We start from the raw sequence: 22,981 nt of genomic DNA on the forward strand, positions 1-22,981 counted from the left end.
TTTAGGAGCAGTCGGTAGGAGGGATGCCAGGTGCCAATGCTGGGAGGCAGAGCCAGCATCCTCAAGCTTTAAACTTCTTGGGCGTTTTGGCTTGGTGTGGCTGATACATCTGTATTATGCAACTCTTTCAGTTGCTGATGTCCAGAGCTCGTACACATTCTGCAGAATGTTGGCTTACTGTTATTTTGTGCAGTTACAATTGCCATTGGTGTCCAATTACCCGGAAGAGCTTTGGGCACATCTCATACCTTTCATAATGCTGAGTCACAGCAACCAATAAATTTGTCGGAGGCAAATTTGTCATCAGGGGATACAAGAGAGAGGTTTTGTTTCAGTGCCTGCGGTCATTCACAACCCCCAAAAAAAGTTGCTTGAAACTACAAATCAAACTTAGTTTATTTTTTAACCTAATTTGTTTAAGATTGTATGGGATTTCTTATTTTCATGATACGGAGTGCTGAGAGGTTCACGCTTGTTGTCTTGCAAAGAATGTTTAGGACACGTTAAAAATTTTATGATGACTTTTTTCCAGCAGACAACAACTGTCAAATTACGTAGATACCTATTGGACTATTATTTTTCAAATGCCCTAGGTTTTAGAGAAAATACAGAAAATACGTTGTGGGTCAGCTCGTTCTGTAAAGTGTGGTGAGGAGGTGCTGTAATCTTAATGAAAATAAAAATGAATCTATGCTTTAAAAGAAAAGCGTTGCATTTTAATTTATTAATAGGAGTAATCACTTTTGTTGTTTCATGTACGTGGTCATGTTAGCATAAAGTTATTTTTTTTTAATGTTAGCGTGATCCTATGTGGTTGAAAAGTTTAATTCCCTATCACTAGCTGCTTTGTTTTATGGCTTGTGGGAACTTTTTGGTTGATTGTTCGCTCTGGGTTTATAGAAATCAGCATTCATTTAAACAGATTTGTGTGCACTGCAATGGCTTTGAATGCAGCAGAAAAAACCTGTGTTTGTTATTCAAATCAGATAGGCCCTTTTAATAAAATTGTAGGTGTTTTCCTTTTAAGTTCCCCTGACTTTAAGAGTGAGTGTTTTTTGGCCCTCTTGTTCAAATTAAAAGGTTTCCAAAGCTTTGGAAGCTGTATCTGTTGCTTCATTAAATCAAAATGGACCTTTAAAAAATGGGACTAAAACCACATCAGAAATAACTTGGTGATAGTGAATCTGCAGTGTAGTACTAGGTATACTGTGTCCATCTATCTTTTATCGTTTTTTCTTGTTTAGTAAAACTGTTTTCTAATAAACCTCAGAAATGCCTTACTATTTAATCTCTCCAGTGTTGCTTACTTAAAAAGCAAAACCACATAACAAAAAAGCCACAACAAAAACGTAATCATTAAACTTCTTAAGATTGGCTGAAGTGACCAGTTCTGTGGGTGTCTCTGCACTTAAAAAGTAGTCCAGGCTGGTGCGCCAGATCTCTTCTGAGACAACACCAAGTGCCAAGTAATTCTGTTAGTTCTTTTGCTGCAACCGTGAGTATGCTTCCTTGATTTTTTTTTTTTTTTTGTTTCTTTCTGTGTGTTTTTCAGTGTGATAAAAGAATAGGGGTTGGCGAACTGATGTTCGCCTACCTTTGGGGACATCTAAAAAAATAAATAAAATAAATCTTCAACCCCATCTATGCTTTTGTGAGTGTGGAAGATCTTTCTGAAGGCTACCTGGGAACATGCTAAATTGACCCTTCAGGTTTAGTTGTTTCACAAAAACACCTTTGTATTTTTGTTTTTATTGCATTACATTTTCATTTTGTTTCTGCCTTTTTTTTTTTTTTCCTTCTCGTGCAAGATGAGAAATCCTTGAAATGTGTCATCCCTACAAACTTGACATCAGGTCTTCTCCATATCGTTCTTACAGTGTAGCCTATTTTCTATCTCCGTTTGCTTTTCAGCATGTCTGTTATATTAGCGTAACAGTCAATATCGAGCTTTTTAATTAGTCTGTAATTTGATGTTTCACATTGTGCAAAATTGTGCCTCTTCTCAAGCTTTGTTATAATTGACTTAAGGTTGACCTTATTTTGGGCAAGTAGCAGCCAAACTTGCTAAGTGGCCAAAGAACAGCGAGAACATGCTGTGTTTATTGTAGATGAAGTGGATCAATACCTGGTTTACTATCGTACAGATTTATAAAGCTGCTAAGACAGAAGTGATTGTGAATTAACTGGTGATGGATGATCTTAAAGGTCATTTCCAATCTAAATGATTCTCTGCTTCTATGGAAGCAAATTAATGGGTACATAATAAAGCAGATTTGAAAGAAATGGAGACGGGCGGGAATTCCGTGATGAAATCCCCTCACTACTTCCATGTTTTGACAACAGCTTCCTAAGACTCTGAACCCTGGTTCAAGGCTTTATGTTCTATCCAAATTCAACCATGAATGTTACGTTGCATTTGAAACTCCTGTAATTTTTTGACCTCTTGGCTGTCAGAAGGTGGCTCCTGCTTGTTCCTCTGTGAATCTGCTATCGGAGTGTGCGTCCCTGCCGTGCTACATACGCTGAGGCCTGTCCTTCCTTCTAGTGAGTAGGGCTTGTCTGCTGCTGCAGCTTTCCCAAGCCACAGAACATTCATTTCACATGATCATTTTGTTTCCTAGTTAGTGCTAGTGTTTGAACTATCAGCATCAACAGTTACTTTGCAGCTCTTTACAAATACTCTAACTGTTCTTTTATAGTCCTTGTGAGACATATTTTGCAATTTTGCTTTATAGCTGGAGAAAGTTAAGCTAAGGTTCTAGAAATTGGCTGTGTTGTGCTTGAAGAATAGTTTCTTGAAGCTTAGTTAAATATACTTTCCTCTAGTTGTCCTGAGCTTACAGCAGTCAGAGACCTTTGGAAATTAGAAATCAATGCCTTGTCCCTTATGTTTCTACTGATGGGCATTCCATAGACTCCAAGAATTTAACAAAAGAAGCAGATACAGCCTCACCACAACGTCAGGTTTTCAAGCAACAGGAGGTGGCAGTGAAGAGAGATGTCAGTCTACTGCTACTCTGTATGTTCTTTTTTCCTCAGATAACACTGTCAGCAATGCAGAGACTTGGTGGATGTTGTTTCATCTCTCTAGCATGATGTCAAATGTAGGATGCTGCATAAAAGTTTTTCCAGGGAAATAGCATTAATCCCTAGGTAGTATCTGTATCATTATACACCATATATTATTCATGGTTTTACTATGAAGACTGCGCCTGTCTTTATATGTCTGTGTACTAGGAAGTTTTCTGTCACTTGCAAGAAAGCTGACAGCTTATTTCCTAAATATTTAAATAATTTTCTTAGTATCCTGAACCTGTTGCCTTCAAATTGGCAAAAAGCAAAATAGCAAGGCTTTCTAAAATAAACACTTTGCAGGTAAAAAAAATACACCTGTGGTCAAAATGTTGGATTTGTCAGCTGAGGAGAGTAACGAATAGTCAGGTGCTGCATTCAGGGTGGTTGCTTTTTTTTTTTTTAAAAAATGGATATGTTCCCAGTCTCTCATTAAGAGCATCAGAAGGTGATACATCCTGTAATCAGAAGTCAGTGAATTGCTAGGACACCTGTACAGGCTATGCTATAGGTGTTTGCCATGATACTAGGAAGCACAGTTGTGAGGAAACTTCACTTCTCCAGGGTGCAGAGAGTCCTGTGGCAGAGCCATTGAGTAACCAAAAATCTCTGTTGGTTGGAATAGCCAAGGGTGATAGTCATGTGGCATTCCTGCAACAGTGATACCTGGTTTACGAAGACAAGTTCATTTTTGTCCCTCTTTTAGATGATTGATACTTGATTTAAGAAGGCAGGGAGTTCCTTTTTGTCCCTGTATAGGTGGTTGCTTGGGACAAGGCAGGTCATTGCAACAAGTGACGACATTTCACAGTGCAAACCGAAGTTCTTTGACTTGACTAGCAAGGAGAAATGCAATGCTTTTCCTTTCCCTAGAAATTTTTGCTCTGATCACCTCCACTTTTGATATGGCCTTTGTCTTGATAAGCAAAAGAAACAGGGAACATCGTTTCCTTAGTGAATGCAGACACTAAGGAATAGATGGTGTTTTTTCATTTATTAAAAAATACTTTTTTCATGGTAGCTAAATTGAGGAGGGGGTCATATGGGGTTGGGCTGGTGCTGCACAAAAAGTCAAAGAGTACATCATGAAAACTCCCCGGGTCACCAAAGATTTTTATCTATAGACAGGAGTATCAAGAAATGTGGAAAATACTATGCTATCTTTAGGAAAGAAGAGATTCGTAGAACATTTCCATGACAACCACCACAGACTTTCACCAGAGGGAGCATTAATTTTGATAGGTCAGAGAAGATCCAGGATTTACTATGAAGAACTCGCCATGGGCGAATTTAAAGTGACCATTGGAAGATTTTCAGCTAAGCTGCAACAAAGCTGCTGGAGATGAGTGAGAAAGAAGTATTCCCCTATCTGGTTTAGTCTGGGGGAAAGGCTACATCCTGAAAGATGGAAGAGGATCTTTACAGAAAGTAATTCTTGGGTGACTGTAACGACCAACATACATGTAAGATTGTTTTATTTTCACTCCTAAAGAAAAAAAAGCGTGCTCACATGGAATAGGTCTAAAGATGCTGGCAGTAGATGTGGGAACCAACAGAAGAACTATGTTACTTCAGACTGAGATTTAGGAGCTATTGAGGGTATTATAGAGCCCTTTAGGAAATAACTTTGGATTGAATAACTGTACAAATTAGGCAGAGATATAAAATGGTTGTATGGCCACGCGTTGGGACTTTGTTGATACGCTGCTGGTTAGGGACTACTATGAAATAATTTCTGAATTCATTACTACTTGAATTTGAGAACTTCCAAATGCTGAAGGAAGCTTAATTTCTCTGCCTTTAATTGGAAAAAAACTGTCTTCCTAGTTATTTGGTGGGAATTTGTAGGAAGATTTTACTCCAATGTAATACGCAATATGCTTGTGAAAGGATTTTAAGTGTACTGATCGCTCAGAAAATAAAGGGGGTTAGTCAGCAAAGGCTTGTTTTGTCTTGGGAGTAAGAAATAAGCTTAGCCAAAATTTACAGCTAAAGCTTGTAGAGGATGTCATGTTTCTGAAGTTCTAAACATAAAAGAGAACGGGAAAATGTGAAGCCTTTAGGTAGAGCAGTTGAGGTAAAGTCAGAATTCAAATAATAAACTAATAAAAGCCATGCCTGTATTTTCAATAAAGATGATAAATAACACAACAGGACAAGGCTGACAGAGCTAAATGGAAGTTATTTCCTCAAAGCCAGAAACAAATTTGAAAGAAACTGATATATTAAGGTGTGCGATAGACATAAACGAGGTAAAAAAAACATATATGAGGAAGAAGAGTATGATAAGGAAACTTGCTGACGATGAAGCTGGATTACGTCACTGGTATTTAGAAACATCGGAGCATCATATGGAAGGACTGCATAACAGTAATGAGGTGAAATTAGTAATAAGAAATGAAGAATTTCTATAAACTGTGAGCTTTTATGGACTGAAAGTGAAAATGTGGAATGATTACAGGACTATCAAAGTCCTGAAATCCCCAACGAAGGCAAATCTAATCTTGTGAGTTTAAGATGTTTTAGATAAAAGCACGGAATGATTAGTAATGTCCCAGGAGGCTGGAGATGTTATCTGGGCTATTGTGTGTGCCTGTGTTCATGTTCAAGGGCAGATTGACTAGGGTGGCTACAAAGCCTTTTTTTTTTTTTTTCTTGTTAGATGTGTCCTTTTAGCTTGTGTTTTCCAACTGGTAATTTAGTTCATTTTCTCGACTCTAAAATATATAAAGTATTGGCCTGTATATTAACAGTTAAAACAGCAAGAACTCAGGGCTCCCTCTGTTTACTGTGCAGGTAGTAGCCATTTGAAAAACCTAAAAACAGGAAACGTTATTGCCGAGCATATTGAAAGAAATGTGAGAACTTTAAACTTAGACACCTAAACACATGAAGAATATAGTCACTTAGGAAGAATGCAGCTGTTAAGAATGATGTAGGGAACTTCTGGAGTTCTGAGATTGTGATTTTGTAGGATTTTCAGTTAAAAAGAAGCTATTTTAGGAAGAGTCCTTACAGCAGAATTAGGCTGCTGAATTACCTATGTGATCGGGCTTTCATGTTGCATTCAGTGCTACCTGTGACTGGCCGGTCTTGAATGCAGTAGTGTTGTGTTTATTAGCAGTGTTCAAATGTTGCCTAGTGGAACACAGCTTGAAGGGATACCTGGCATCTCTTCTGAATATCAGGATTTTTATACATGATTGTCAGGTATCAGTGACTTTAAAAAGAGGCTCTAATAAGAAATGCATTTGGCTAGCCGCTGTTTTTAATCTCTTAAAACTCTTTGTGCTAACAGAAAGGAGGTTAGAGTAGACTCTGGTATACATCTGATATATTTTAAAAAAGGTAACCAAAGCTATTGAGAATTTTTGTACACCTGTGTTGCTTCATTTTAAAATAAAGTGCACAACAGATCGTTTTTCACCTGGTGATTCTGTGCTTATGGAATTTGAAGTGGGTAGAGTATCTAATACAATACACTAGGACATATGAAAGAGACCTTTAAAAGTCCTGAAGAGCCACTTTATATGTAGGATAGTTTCCTAAATTGCGTGTTACAGAGCTTCAAATATTGGCAACATACTGTGCATTCTGTACCTGCAGGAAGATTCATGGAAATATGGAGAGATTTTAGAATTCTATTCCTAATGTTGTTTGGATTTAAAGGGGAGATGGAAGAGAATCACAGAATGGCTCAGGCTAGAAGGGACCATAAAAATCATCTAGTTCCAACCCCGCTGCTGTAGGCAGGGACCCCATCCACTAGATCAGGTTGCTCAGGGCAACCTGGCCTTAAATACCTCCAAGGATGGGGCATCGACAACCTCTCTGGGCATCCTGTTCCAATGTCTCACCACCCTCTGAGTGAAGAATTTCCTCCTAAACTCTAGTCTAAATCTCTCCTCTTTTAGTTTAAAACCATTCCCCTTTGTCCTGCCATTATCCTTGTCTTTTTTATAAGTCCCCTTTAAGTCCTGAAAAACTGTAATAAGATCACCCCAGAGTCTTCTCTTGTTTAGGCTGAACAGCCCCAGAAGTAGTAGCAGAGTGGAGCATGGAGGGTAGAGACCTGACCCACAGCCCATTTGGTTTAAGGGTAGTCTTTCGATTCAGTTTTATAGCTATTGATTTATGCTAAGTAACTCCAAAGTGCATCGTTGTACATGTGAAAATTGTCAGGAGTTGATAGTAATTTTGATCTACTGAGTTACATAGGAATACTGGCAATTGGAAATAATAGACTCAAGAAAGGCTCTTCTGTATAAACAGTAACAGGATTGCAGTCTGGGGTGAGGAAGAGGGGTAAGAATGGCACTTCTTTTTGCAGAAGCAAATCTTTTCAGTCGTTAAACCATCCTTGCCTGAAATGTGTCTGTCTCCGTTTAATTTTTTCTTGTAGGTCTTGTCTGGATTGAAGGAACATGAGATTGTGTTGAATTAATTTAAAATGTGAATTTGAAGTGCGGGAAGCCTCTACTGACTTCCAAAGTGAATTAAGCTAAGAAGGAGCTAAGATTACTTCACTTCTGAGTGAATCTCAGAAGAATCTCAGTTCCTTCTTAATAAAACGGTTCACTTATGTCTTGCAATCTCAAAGTGTAAAATAAAAGATTGGTGGTATGATGTGGAAAAACTGGCACACTGAAGTGTAAATTCTGTAAAGTCATTTTACACCTTCAAAGTTATTGGAAGTTAGGTGACAGGTTATAGGGAAGCAGCGGCTGGAAGTGCTTGGAGAGGTTCTACAGAGACAGACCATAAACGAATGTGTTGTTGAAGAGTAATCATTCTCTGACTGATTCTGTTTTTAATTGCAATTTAAAGGAATCATGACGACCTCAGGAAAAGAGAATTTCCGACTGAAGAGCTACAAGAACAAATCTTTGAATCCTGATGAGATGCGCCGCAGGCGGGAGGAAGAGGGTCTTCAGCTACGGAAGCAAAAAAGAGAGGAGCAGGTACTGTACTACAGTTGTGATAACCATAACCAGTCGTTAAACATTTGCGTCTTGCACTGTCTACTTTTTTGCTTCTCTCAAAGCTGCTTTGCTTGATTGTTCTTGCCCTGTCAAGTTCATATGTGGTCAGTCTGAAATTGGTCACTTGCAGACTGTACTGCCTCTTCTTCAGGAAGTACAAAATGTGAGGGTGCTCATCATCCACTCAAGTGTAAGATTGACCAGAGCAGCTTGGAAATAATGGTGATTTCTGGAAAGCTGTCTGACCTTGCGCTGGAGGTAGTTGAGGAATCCTTTTTTTTTTTTTTCCACTTTTATTTTCTGCTAGCTGAGTTGTGGTGGCTCTAATCTTCATTTAAACAGCGGTAAGGTGAAATGAAAAAAAATTTTTATCCATGTTGAGTTAAAGATAGTGATGTGCTTAGGTTTGGAATGGTTGGTCAACTCTGTAATCTTTTCCATTCAACATCCTTTTCATAGTGTCAATACCAGGCACTTTCAAGGAAAGTTTCTAGTTCGGGAAGAATTCTGAGAGGGAATTGCAAGATTTCTTGTTGGAGGTTTTAATTAGGAACAGCAGGCAGTATTTCCAGACCACTGGTAGTACAGAATATACTCGGTCTTATCTGTAAAGCTGATACTAAATTAGGAAAATGAAGAAGTCATTTTAGGAATCTCTTATCTGTGCTTCTGACCTCCCTTGTACCTGATTACCACAGGTTGGCTAAATAAAGTGTAGTAGTACTTTTATTCTCTTAAAGAAAATAGTAGGTCCTATCTGGACAGAGTGCAGTTGAAGTGGAGCTGCAAGCAGTCTTTTGTTACGTTCCTTTACCACTGCAACAGTTTCAATCCTAATGTGCAGGTACTTCTATTTTTATGTATTTGGCACATGGGAGTGTCAGTGGGATGCTTGACTGGCATTGAGGATGACAGAGCTAACATTGCACCTGCTAGTTAGAGCTGTGGTTTAATTATGTGAGGGAACCTGCTTTACTCTTTGACTTGCTTGTTTTCGTTTGTACTCAGTTTTGTATTCCGATATTTTTAATATATTCTTTGCTTTATTGTTTTAGCATTGATTTTGCATTTTCAGCCTCTGTGGGGAGAATCTTTTGACCTTTTATTGAAGCTTGTTCAAAGTCCTTTTTTTTTTTTCATTTGGCTTTATATCCCACAAAAACAATCTCAAGCATCTGAATTTTTGCATAAACTGCCAACATGTAAAATTTGGCTTAGGTTTGTATATGAGCAGTGTTTGAAAAGCTTGGGTGGGCACATTGTCCATTAGCCTGGAAGGAACAGCACTTCACAAGGATGCCTATCACTGAACTGAGGCTGGTGTAAATGTACCAGCTTTGCATACTTTTTTTTTCTCCAGAGAAGACTGAGAGAAATAAGCAGCAGGTTGGTGTCAGGGCTCTGTCTTGACTTCCCTCTTTAGTGGTGCAAATCTGACATGGCTCAGTGCTGGAGTCTTGTTTCCTGAACGCAGAGGAGGAACCTGACAGGCCATGCAGCACTCCTCAATCCATCTTGTCATTTGTCATAATGTTTCTTCCAGTGAGACAGCTGAATTGAGAAGCCGTAGCCTCTCTTTCTCCTGACAACTCTGTCTACCTCCTTATGTGATAGCAACCAAATTCTGTTCATCTCAATATCATATCTTTAGACTACTCTCAAGTGATTATCGCCCAGAGTCTTCTCTTTTCCACAGTAACTCAATTATCCCAGTCTCAGTAGCTGTTCTACAGGTATTTGTTATACACAACAATTTTTCAGGTTTTTTAATATGAGCCTCCCCTGCTAAACTTGGGGTGGGCAAGAAAGTAATTGCCTGGAAGCTAGAGATAGCTGGAACGTGGAGAGTGGGCAGTGAGTGGGCTTCTTTTCAGGTGATACTGTATATAGTTTTTATTATGCATAATATGACATGTCATGTTTATGTTGGCCCTCAGTTCAGCACTGCTTTTATTAAATATTTTTTCTCTTTAGTTGTTCAAACGGCGAAATGTTGCAACAGCTGAGGAGGAAGCGGAGGAGGAAGTTATGTCAGATGGTGGCTTCCATGAGGCTCAAATGAACAACATGGAAATGACTTCTGTAAGTGTTGAGACAGGATTATTGTTCATTGAAACTAAACAGGTCTGTCATGCAGTGACTTGAGGGGAGCAGAATTGCACAAAATCGTGGAAAACTCAAAGAGCGTATGGACGGACAACTTGCAAACACCTGTATCAGTGAACTGACCTGAAACAGATTATGTTATGGGTAGAGCGAGTGGTTGCTTAGTGGATATGCCTTCAAGAAAATGAAATAGCATTGTTCCAATCAGGCTGATCACTTCTTGGTTTTGATGTTGACCATTATGGGTGATTTTATCAACTTCTGCCCAGAGCTGTGTATTTTTTTTAAATATGAAACTCGTAATGCTTGAAACGTGGAAATACAAATGAGTCAATGTGTTCTTGCAATCTGGAAAGTAAAAAGAGGCTGGCTGGAAATCTCCGTTAGCAAACATTCAAGTGGCAGAAATTCCAACCAGAATGTTGGAAACATAGCTAGACCTGTTTAGCTATCTGCAAGTGTCCTTGAACTCCTTTCAAAGCTGGAATTTCATCCTGCAGGAAAGCATTGTTTTAGTAGAAATTTATTTTTTTCTGCTTTTTTCATTTCTGTACTGCAGTCTTCTCCCTGTAAAGGAAAATGGTAAGGGATTCAGGCTGTAATAGGGAGGATAAAGAAAAATAGGATTCAGTGTGGACTGTAAAGTTTGATCTTTGATCCTCGTATTTGTTTTTGTGTTCAGAGTATGCTTTGATGGAAATCAGGCTGCTTTTGATTACTGCTGGTGGTTAGACCAGTTTTGAAAATTACTCAAGAGAAATGCCTATAATGTGGTAGATAACAAATAGAATATATTGTTTTATTCTTCAAGATAATCTTAATATATCAGATGAGTCCTACATACCATTTAATTATTTGTATGAAAATACAAACTAAATAGATAGTAAAAAGTAAGGAAAGCCAATCTTATACAGATTAGCATTTTAAATATAAATAATTTCAGGGTCGTAAGAGTTGGGGATGAAAAATGAAAGATCTAAAAGTACTGCATATTTTGTTTCCCTACTCTCTGTAAACTGTTTCATGTGACAAAAATCTAGATTTATTCTGTTTTATTACTGGGTTGTAAAAGTACAGACAAAGCTCAAGTGTTTTCATTACTGTCATCTATCTTCCTATGCGCTAGGGGGTTGGATGTGATCTATAGAAGGATTTGAATCAGAAAGTGGAAGAACAACAACTTCCCTTTCATGGATTTGAATGGGTCAAATGAAATGATGTCAGATTCTAACTGGCATAAGAAAGGTCACTGATTAAGTTTAGCCATATTAGTGGAGACCATCAGTATTGTGAAAAACTTAATACTCTATTTGATTATGATGACAAGCATTCGTTTTGTCAATGTTTCTAAAATGACAGTTCCTGTACATTTTGGTGTAAGAGAATGGCTCATGATGTACATGTTGCAGATACCCAAACAATAGCATAATCAGTGTTCTTCTTGCGTAACAGTAATTGCTATTCTAATTTAAACTACTTTTTGTTAAAGCTGACAATTTTACAGTTATTCTAGAGAAAGGGAGATAAGAGAAAAGGGGAGAGAATACCTGTGAGAGATTGTGAGAAGATTTTTTGTGTCATAACTTGAGTAAAATCTGAATCTGGGCTTCCAGGAAGAAAGACTACTTGGAAGTGTTTCTAGTTATGGTAGCTGCACATGTATGATGACTCATTTATTGTCCATACTGGTTCTTATCTAGGTATTTGCTCAATAAGAGAGAAACTTGTTACCATTTTAGCAAATATTCTAACCTTTCCTTCACTAATCCCCAATTTTCTTTTTCTCTTTGTTGCTTTCATTCTCTCCCCCACCTGAATTGTAGAGTGCTGTCATTACGGCTGATATGATTGAAATGATTTTCTCCAATAGTCCAGAACAGCAGCTTTCAGCCACTCAGAAATTCCGAAAACTTCTTTCTAAAGGTAAGGGCTGAAATTACTTGCAGAAAAATGTAAAACAGTCCACGGCATATATTTTGACTTTGATAGCAATTAAGATTGTTTCATACAGTAATGTCTGGATGAAGAATTTCATCCAAACAGTATTGTTTTCCAAAATGCTAACTAGATGTATTTAATAGTTGCTTTTGCTCTTGAAATCTTTAAAACTATTAAGTGATGCAGATGTGATCTCTGATCTGTAAGTTAAAGTGTTGTGGGCAGCGTCTCTATGGCTTGCATATGCTGCTTTCTAGAAGTTGAGCTCTGCATGTGTGTGGCAAAGTGACGTTGCAGATCTGCTGCTGTTAAGTTCATGTGCCTACATTACTGAATGAATTACTGTTTTGAATTGTGTTACCTTATTATTTCAAAATTCAAGCCAGAGAATTCCTTAGGTGATAGATATGAATCTATTGCCTTTTAATATAGGCAAGGCGGTGTTACAGAAAACTAACATTCAGGAAAGAACAGTCAACATGCTGTTTGATATTTTGATGCAGTAATTTGGGAAATTCCCAGCAAAGAAATGAATATATTTAACTTTGCATTTTATTTTAAATAGAACCAAATCCCCCAATAGACGAAGTCATAAGCACACCAGGAGTGGTGGCAAGGTTTGTGGAGTTCCTCAAACGGAAAGAAAACTGTACATTACAGGTATACGAATATATCTATCTTTCTGTATTATGAAGACATTTGGTGATGTAAATCAAGTAGAAAATGTCAGTACTTTGCTTAATGAGCTATACTTCTCTTGTTCTTCACAAGGATAACACAGCTATTTTATATTGAGGGTTTCTTCAAGACAAATTCCATTTCTAGGCCTCTGATAGGGACAGGAGAAAGAAGTCTTGAGTTATGTTGTGTGGTGGCTAATATGGAGTGTTTACACTGACTTTCTTGTGTAACAAAAATCGTTTGAAATGTGGCCTCAAAGAAGGAAAAGCTATTAAACTAAACTGTATTGTTAACCTTTTGTACCAACTGAAAACCGTTTTAAATTTCAGAATTATGACTTAAATTTTTCATTAAATTCTAAAAAGGTTAAAATTAAAATATAAACATAGAAACCCTGCAACTTGCTTGCTTTGGTTTGAAAAACTAAATTGTGTCTGCTACAATGGTGGTTAATTTGTTTTGGACCTACTTCTTGGAACTTTGTCTTTTTTCCAGCTCTCCATTTTTTCTGGTAAGTAATGTTTCTTCTGGACTAGTATAAAATGGGAGGAAATTGATCCTCTAATGAAAGAAAGTATTAATAGTTAACTGCTAAATACAATATGTAAGTTAAATCTGTGTTCTTTCAAAAGGCATGGTTAATGCGATATTCTTTGAAAAGGCATAAGGCAACACTTTGTTAATGCCATGCAATATCCAAATTTTGGTATGTGGAAATATGCAAAAAAGACTTCTTTTTTTTGTTTCTTACAAAATAAAGATATAAATTGTAGGAATTACTTTTCAAATTAAGACCAGCAGAATTCTGAAGGTCTGCTAGCTATTTCTGAGGAGTATGTAGACAGTAAGTAAAAGTATGTATCCAAAGTATTTTTCCCCACATGCTGTTTGTATGATGGATTGAATGTGGAAACTCTTCTATGCTAGTGAACATGAAACTGTTTGAGTCTTTGACAATACAGTAGAAGCCTGTAGCACAATGGAATATCCAGCAAAATATGGACTTAAAAAAAAAACAAAAACCGAAAAACAAAGCAACACAGTGTTAGTTTTTGGTGTGGCACAGAAAGGTCCCAGTAAACTTTCTCTGTACTTTGTTTTCCAGTTTGAAGCTGCATGGGTGTTGACAAATATTGCCTCGGGAAATTCCCTTCAAACTCGAATAGTGATCCAAGCAGGAGCCGTCCCCATCTTCATAGAGCTGCTTAGTTCTGAGTTTGAAGATGTACAGGAACAGGTAGAGATTAAGAATTGTGTTGTTTTTTTCTTCTTTTAAACAAAGAGGTGTACAAGACTAATAAAAGTCCTGTTGCTTTAGAGGAAAGTATATTGTTTGGCAGTTTTGCACAAGAGTCCGTTTCTACCTAGCCTGAGTTTAAGATGCAAGTGTTACTTTTTTGTTTTTCTGGAAATATGTTTAACTACAGCCAATGTGGTAATGCATTTTGATCTCTACCGAGTCAGTGTTTTTCAGCTTACTGAGGAATTCAAGAAACCTTGTTTAAAAATCACTTTAGAGTTGGAAAGATATGTGTGTTACTCCTGAAGATAAAACATTACGGGAATCAGTTCTCATGAAATGTAGGAAAAGAAGTCAAAAGTGTAATTAAGCATGCTGTAGGTCAGTTGGATGTTGTCAGAAAAAGGTGGTGAAGCAATGCAGTTTACTAAGCTGATGGTTTTTACTGTGGGAGTCGGGCTGACATGAAAGAATAGATGTGATCTTTATCCATAAATTCAGCTTGAATGCCTTCCTTACAAATTAGATTAATATCCTTTAAGGCCCAAAGGGGTTAGTATAAAGCACAAACCAAACACTTGACTAAGTAATTTCCACTTGAGGGCCATAACTCATGTTTGAACTATGTAGGATTTTTAAAAGACATCTCATCTTGCTTTAAGTACTTAAGATGGTGAAATATTAATCATATTGAAGAACAGATTTTCAGCAATTCATAATTGTAGCTTTTACATATATATATCTCTATAAATTTGTCTAGCTTTGGGTCCAGGTGTTAGCTCTGTTTTCTTTCCTATAGCTTATAATAGATGATAGTTTAAGCTTTTCTTGGGCAAATTAAGTTAAAATCTGAATTCTTATTAAGGATAGTTCTTTTTTTGTGTGTGTGTGATCCTTTTCTGAACGTTTCTTTGTTTCAGTATCTTTTTGCGGTGGTGAAATAACGAGCACTGGTTATTCCAAGTAGTGTTGCTCCATCAATGCTGTTTGCAGAGGTGGTACCTAATATTAACTTCGACTTGATTCTTCCCTGCGTAAATATCCAAGATGTCTTTGAGGGCTCTTTTGCCACAGAGGCTTGCTGTGAGCTCAGGTTAAGCTGATTATCCAGTGTGATCCATTGTTCTTTGCAGAGTCACTGACTTCCAGGGCTCAGTTCTCCATCCTGTGAGTGTGCCCTCTATTCTGTCTTCATAGATGTCTGACCTTGCATTTGGCTGTATTGAGATGCATGATTGGAAGAGTCCAACTCATAAGTATTGGATCGCTTTGTGTAACTTGCTGTTCTATCTTACAGCTGGCACAGAGTGTGCCACCTGTACTTAAGGTTGCCTAACATTTTACACAAGACAGACACGTTTTTCCAGCTGCTTGTAGCTTTCCACTCTGTAACTTTCAGTTGGCAATGGCCTGTCTCAGGCTGAATAATTTTGGCAAAAGTGTTTAAAGAAAGTTTGGTTGCCCCAGAAAATTATGTTCAAGGTAATAAGTATTTTTTGTCATTTTTTAATCTTTCTTTGAGGAAACACCTTTTTTTTTTTTTTTTTTTTTTTTTTGTTTCAGAAACTAGAAATGTGATGGGGAGCTTCCTGAAATGGTAGAGATGCCATATTCTGCCTGTGTGAAAATCAGTGCAGACTTAGCTATATGATAGAAAAACTAATTTTTAGAGCCTGTTTTTAGGGGGGTGGCATTACTTTACAAATTCAGCCATCACTTGTAAAGTGCTGTTCCTGCGGAATGGTTGGTGCACTGAGTGTAGTAAGGGCTACTACATTTTTTACTTCTAATGGTCTCTTGTGTAAGAGCTAACTTTTTATTAGGTTGTTAGTGTCATCCTTGCTGATGTTCAGAGAGCATGTGGGAAGATCCAACCTGCTTTAGAATGAGTTGTGCAGCTTTCAGCCTTCAGATGTGTGTGAATTAACAGAAGAACTTGGGGGGGGTCACAGTTAAGTTCCTCTCTGACTCTAATAAACTGATATATTAAAGTTCAGATTGCAGGCAGAATCAGTTATAGCTACTGGAAAATATTATTCTGCACAGTTCAGGTGTTGAGTCCATGATCTGTCTGTCATCAGTAAGTCTCTGACTACAAGTACAAAATTGCTTTTTGTAGTGAACTGCTAGAGAAGCTAATGCTGCAATGTTACCTACACCTTTTCATAATGGATTTCTGTGCTGCAGGTGTAGAGGTTGCAGCCCTGCTTAACTGCTGACTTTTGGTTTAATTCAGGTCAGCTTAGAAAAAAAAACAAAACCCTGCTCTTTCTGACAGCTTTTAAAAAGAAAAAAGAATCCTTCACTGTAACATATAATAAAATAAAAACTAAAGGCATTAGGCATATACATGTTAGCTCTTGTACTTCTGCATTTTCTGCATTACAGAAGAGCACTAAGTACACAACTGCACACTTTTTCCTAATAACTCTCATCTCATTTTGCATGTGTATGGATCATTGCCCTAGTTACAGATCAGTGAGTAGTAAAGGAAGCTTTTAATTGTTACACTGTGCACTTTTTGTTAAAGTTGGAACACATTGTAGTAGATGGAAAAAGGCAGAGATTCTTATGATTAAGGAGGTTGCAGCTTTCTGAGATAAATGTATCTGCCACATAGTGTCTAATGCTGTAAAATTTGCTTATATCAGTTTTCAGTGAGTGGATACTAGTTATGTCTTTTTTGAATGCTCTGTGTAAATATTTAATTCCTTTTTGTAGTTACATGTAACTTGGCACATTTGCAAGTGACTTTTGCAATTAGATTTGCTTTTTGAATGGTTCTGGTTCTGGATATCTCAGGCTAGATTTCCAAAATTGGAGGATTGACCATTTTGGCCATAATTCTCTCCCCTGTAATCATCCTTTGATTCTTATATTGTCTCACAGGAGAACTGTGAAGATGATTATTTTTCAATCCACTCTTGCAACATACTATAGACTTATAGGAAAACACAGAGAATAAAACTGTGTTTAGGGCATGCAAGCCAGAAGTCATGCATACAACCATATAGTAAAGTAGGAAGAGAAAAATGAATGTTGAAGGCTGTGTTTAGTAAATCATTCTTTACACTAAGTGATACAGTAATTCTGTAGAAGGAAATCTAAGTATTAATACTGTTTTGAATATGTATCATAGTATAAATTGAAAATTACTCATTTTGTGATTTGTCTTAATGGCTAATCGTTATCAACTGATTTTGTCATCAATAGGCTCACACCATTGAATTTTTCTTTTATTTGAAACTTCCCTTAGCAGTTGTTCAGAAAAACATACCAGTTCACCTCATCTAATCATGATTCTTTCAGCAGTCTGTTCATATTTGTAGGCCAGATCTAATGTATTGCACTGTTTTTGCATATGCTAGTGTCTGAGTCTGGTGTGATACTAAATGGTTGGTCTTACAGAAGTCAGTGAGGGATCTTTATAACTTTATTTATTAAACAATATGTATTTTAATGAAATCGTAGCTTGTGACTTTTTACAAGATCTGTTTCCCATTAAGCTGTGTAGGCTGACATTTAATTACTCTACCATCCTTTAAACTCTTGGATTTCCTTGTTCAGGTTGTATAACAGCCTTTCTTGGACATTCCTCTTAATTAGTGGTCAAACTATTTTCCTTCCAAAGAAAACAGTTTTATTGCAGATGCTTCATCTCCATTATTTATAAAAACTTCTTGACTACATCTTTCTCTCTCTCTCTTCTTTCCCCCCACCCTTATCCCTTTTCACCCCCTCTCCATTTTTAGTATGCTGTTTTTTTTTGAGATTTAGTCAATTGCATATCTCCTAACCTTCTTCTACTTCTCACAATTTATTTTTCCTTCAAAATGCATTTAGAAATTTAGAGATGCCAGCCTGAAGTTATTAGTATTTAAGGACTTCATCAAAGCCCTTTAGGCATGCTTTTAAGGTTGATGTAGTTTCAGTGCAGTCTTAACTGCAGTTCGATCCTGAAAGTCCTTTACTGCAGGCATATGTAAAACCCAGTTGTCAGCTTGGGTTCCCTTGATGAACGTAGCATTTCCTTCAAAAACCGTACAAAGCATTATGCTCCATGTCTGAGGTTCTTGAGATCATCTTTCAGTGACAGATTTGTCATTCTGCTTTGCACCTGAAGGGTAGCTGGTGGCAGGAACATGCTCAGCTGCCCTACTATCCTTTGGGAATGTATGTGTTTTCTGCTAAAGCAACCAGTTTGTTTTTCCCTCAATATTTTTCCATTTCTAGTTGTATCACTTCTTTCAATAACCACTGTTTGGCAGAGTTGACCTGTGAGTCTGGTATCCAAGATCTGTTCTCTGGCTTATACATCAGCAGCCCTACTAACTAGGTCTTAATAATCAAAATTGGGAAAAACAACAACGAAAAGACAGTTGAGGCATGAGAATGAGATACTTTCTCTAGTTATTTTCATCATATTCCAGTAATAAGTATAATCAGCCTAGGGGCTAAAAGAAAGGTGTTTTCTTTTTTGGGGCATAGCAGAAGTAATTTCTTGGCCCTCTGGTATCCTTCCATGTGTGTGCTAGTCCAATTGCATTTGTACATGTATGTAAGCTAATCTTCACTATCTTCATCCTAGCATTGTTAGATCTGTTTCCCCATGTCAGCAGCCAAAAGTGAACAGTGTTGATTCATAACATTTCTTCTCTACAGAAAGGCACAGGCTTCATGCACAGTTGGTGGTTGGCTTAGCTCTTGGTTTCAGTATTCAAACATGTAATGAAATACATGGTTGAGAGCCTTCAGAATCCAGGGAAATCCATCCTGCTGTGGATGGAACAACTGTCTGGGTAGATGGGGGGAGAGCAATGAATGTTGTCTACCATGACTTCAGCAAGGCTTTCAACACTGTCTCCCATAACACCCTCATAGGCACACTCAAGAGGTGTGGGATAGATGAGTGGACAGTGAGGTGGGTCAAGAACTGTCTGGATGGCAGAGCTCAGATGGTTTTTCTTTGCGGTGTAGTCTAGTTGGGGGCCAGTAGCTAGCAGTGTCCTCCAGGGGTCAGTGCTGGGTCCAGTCTTGTTCAGCTTATTCATCAGTGAGTAGGTGACAGTGAACAGAGTGCACCCTCAGCAGGTTTGTTGATGACACAAAACGGAGGAGTGGCTGATACAGCAGGAGGCTGTGTTGCCATTCAAAGAGACCAGGACAGACTGGAGAGTTGAACAGAGCCTCATGAAGTTCAACGAAGTTAAGTGGAGAGTCCTGTACTTAGGGAGGAATAACCACAAGCACCAGTACAGGCTGGGGGCTGACCTGCTGGAAAGCAGCTCTGTGGAGAAGGACCTGGGAGTCCTGCTGGACAGCAGGCTGACCACGAGCCAGCAGTGTGCCCTTGTGGCCAAGAAGGCCAATGGGATCCTGGGCTGCATTAGGAAGAATATTACCAGCAGGTCAAGGGAGGTGATCCTCCCACTCTGCTCAGCCCTGGTGAGGCCACACTTGGAGTGTTGTATCCAGTTCTGGGCTCCCCAGTACAAGAGGGACATGGAGCTACTGAAATGAGTCCAGCAGAAGGCTACTAAGATGATGAGGGGACTCGAGTGTCTGTCATGTGAGAGCAGGCTGAGAGAGCTGGGCCTGCTTAGCCTGCAGAAGAGAAGGCTGAGGGGGATCTTATCAAAGTGTGCAAATATCCAGAGGGATGGTGTCAAGAGCATTGGGCCAGACTTTTTCAGTGGTGCCCAGCAACAGGACAAGAGGCAATGGGCACGCAGAAAGTTCCAGCTAAATATGAGAAAACAATTCTTTGCTGCGAGGGTGACAGAGCTCTGGAACAGGTTGCCCAGAGAGGTTGTGGAGTCTCCTTCTCTGAAGATACTCAAAACCCGCCTTGATGCCATCCTGTGCAATGTGCTCTAGGTGACCCTGCTGGGCAGGGGGGTTGGACCCGATGATTTCCAGAAATTGTTTCCAACCTCAGCTATTCTGTGAGAAGTGGAGAGTTGTCAGAAAGCAAGCTTATTCACAGAATGCACCATATAGCTCACTGTTACTCTAGAAAACTTGCATTTTACTGTTGCTGACTATAGGGGTTGTCCAGCATTGCATGAGAAGCCACTAGAGTTGACTAAAGAGTGAAGAGTATTTTACTAGAGTAAAATATACTGGAGGCTTGCAAAAAAACGCACTTGATCACTAGCAATAAATCAAAACTTACACAGTTCTACAAAAATCCATACTGTCAAGGGAGCATTTGCTCAGTTTGTATACAACTTGATATTGGTTCAAAAGACTGCAAATCTTAAAATTATGGGTTCTTTTAGTATTCAAGTCTGGATGTGGCTAGTGGAAAGTACTGAAATTAATTTTGTTAAGCTTGACATTTTGATAAATTTAATGAACTCTGAAGTTTGCTGGAATTAAATACCCTCTTACTTTGACAGCTATCTAGAAGAGAAGATAAAAATATTTGAGATTTTGAGAATGAAGCCAGAAGTGTTAGGGCAGTCAAGCCATTTGCATCTTGAGGAGTGTGCATCAATGGAAATCACTGAATGTTAATCAGACAGAAAAGCTGAAGACACTTGTCAGTGTTCACATGTCTTCGTGGAAACCACAGTGAAGCTTTGTGTTTGTAGCAGTGTCTGATAAGATGAGTTTAAATGAGCTTCATTTATGTGCCTCATTTATCTGAAGGCTTGAAATGGTGCCTTGAGGAAAGATATTCTCCTTGTTGGACTGTACTCTGTAGTTTTACTAAAGATACTTTGCATCAGTGTAAGACTCAGAACTACTGGAGGTTAGCATGAGATTTTTTCAACATCCTCTGTTACCAAATCCTGTGGTGTCAGACTATTCAGTCAGACTTATTTGCCCTACACACTCAAGAGTAGGAAAACAGTAGAGAAGTTTTAGGACTTCACTTGCCAGATTTTCTGATGTGAGATCTGCTGTTGCAGAACCAGTCTGTCATTTAGTGTCAGAATAGATGCTTGACAACAGTAATAGCCATTTAATCCAATCCTGGAAGTAGAAACTACTATAATGGCAGTCTACAGATGAGTGAAATCAGTTTTCAGTGGGTGTAAGGGTGTCCAGACAAGGAGGCTGCATTGTTTTACAGTTACCCACATGTTCAATACAAGGAGATTATTGCAAAATCTGCCCCTCCCTGCTTTTACTGTGATTGACAAGGTTGTATAGAACCTGCTGAAATCTGAAATTGATTCCTGCCTAGGGTTTCTCATCACTGCAGAAATACAAGTATTGCAGTGAGCAACGAGCATGGCTGCTTACAGTTATAATACAAATGAAACTTTGGCGGAGCTAGCATATGGTCTGTCTCTTAAGGTTTTTTTTTTTTCTTTTCTGGTAGCTCCCATCTTGAGCCACAAGGCTGCCAGACGTAACATTATACTTTAATTTCAGACAAACTGTTGTGACAACAGTTGTAAGATAATAAGAATTGGAATGAAAAATAAGCTTTCTTTTGAAGATTAGGTTTAGAGGGACACTCCAGAATAGTAGTAACAGTACAATTTCACAGCAAAGGACCATATAGCCTGGTACTCTCTGACTGTGGCTGACAGCAGAAGCCTGAAAAACAGTAGGAGAACAAAGCAAACTAATCCTTCTCCACAACAGTCTCCTAGTCTGTAACAACTTGCAGTGTGGAGACTTCTATCAGTCTATCTATCTATAGTACAGAGGAACAGTTTTTGTATTTTGCATCTAGCAGCTGACAAAATGCAGATACAGATTCTTTTATATACATTTTATTACTTTGCTTCAGCTTTATTAATTTTACAGAGATCTGCTAGTGGTTTTTTGACCTGTAGAGTGGCTGGAGGAGAATTTTCTAGGCTGGAAGAGGAGTCACTTGTATTTTAAAGTCGCACCTCTTTTTTGCCATCTTTTAAAAACTTGTTACTATAGAAATTTAATGCAGTTAACCAACTGACATACTTAAGTTTATTTTAGATTATCTGAGAATTTCTTTTAGGTAACAAATAGGGCTTATTCTATTTGTTTAGAGGAATATTTTATTTCAAGTAGAGACAGAAAAAATGTATTTTTTTTGTGGGGAATCTAGGTATGTTCAGTTAAATGTTTACACACTGCTTTTTACTGAAATAAATAGCTGTCAACTGAAGAGAAATTTATCAAGGACATGCTGCTGTTGCACGTGATAAACAGGATTGCTTTAGTCCTCAATATGCAGCAACTTCAATTGGAAGTATTTCCAGTGGCTGTATAGACTTTGCATAGATCTTACCTAATAAACAGATAAATGTCTCTGTTTGATATGACATTTAGCCCTCTGTTTACTTAAATAATAATAAAAAAAATGTTTCATATGCTTTCTTGTGTGGCAAAATGTCTGTAAATCACATGGAATTTGTAAAAGTCTTTTATACTTGTATAGACTACTTCCTGTTTTTTTGTTATAGCTCTTGTGTAGTAGTTGACAGTGATATCAAAAGCACCATTTGACCCAAATGTTGTAAATCTAATGAAATCATTCATTCTCTTCATATTATGACAGATAACTAAAGAAGCGTGAAATCTGTTTTCTCTTATTTTTGATCTTATTCCTCAAGATGAGTGCTTAGAGTAATACTGATGCCCAAGGGAGGAAATAGATGTCCTTGTATTCTATCCTGCATATGTCTAATAGCCAACACTGGTTCTGTCTTCTGTAGCTCTCTTAAAATATAACAATCACCATCTGAACTTTTTGAGTATTGTTTTATCTTGCATCTAAATCATCATTTTCATCTTTCTTGGTATCAGCGTTCTTAATGTGACTGTGTAAACAAAGCACGCTTTAATGGCTTCTTAGGAAATACTAATATAAGCTGTTGTACACATCTCTGAGTAGATCAAAACTTGCTTGACCTGTGCTTTGAACCAGCTCTGAAGCAGGGGATGTGTAGAATTAGTGTGTTACTGAGCCTGAGGAGATAAGTTCTCATGTTGTGGGTAGAGTAAGGTTAAGTCTGCC

At 38.0% G+C, this 22,981-nt stretch overlaps 1 protein-coding gene across 1 annotated transcript in view; it reads left to right on the top strand.

The window, feature by feature from the left end:
* The window catches only part of KPNA1 (karyopherin subunit alpha 1), a 51,360-nt gene that overhangs the window by 3,760 nt on the left and 24,619 nt on the right, over window positions 1-22,981 (top strand). The window contains exons 2-6 of the mRNA XM_032193832.1: window positions 7,900-8,033; window positions 10,029-10,136; window positions 11,984-12,083; window positions 12,664-12,758; window positions 13,885-14,016. Coding sequence (XP_032049723.1) covers window positions 7,905-8,033; window positions 10,029-10,136; window positions 11,984-12,083; window positions 12,664-12,758; window positions 13,885-14,016 — 564 coding nt within the window. The 5' untranslated portion in view covers window positions 7,900-7,904. The remainder of the gene's footprint in view (window positions 1-7,899; window positions 8,034-10,028; window positions 10,137-11,983; window positions 12,084-12,663; window positions 12,759-13,884; window positions 14,017-22,981) is intronic.

This window comes from Aythya fuligula, chromosome 1 (genome assembly GCF_009819795.1).
Source record: "Aythya fuligula isolate bAytFul2 chromosome 1, bAytFul2.pri, whole genome shotgun sequence".
Taxonomy (NCBI): domain Eukaryota; kingdom Metazoa; phylum Chordata; class Aves; order Anseriformes; family Anatidae; genus Aythya; species Aythya fuligula.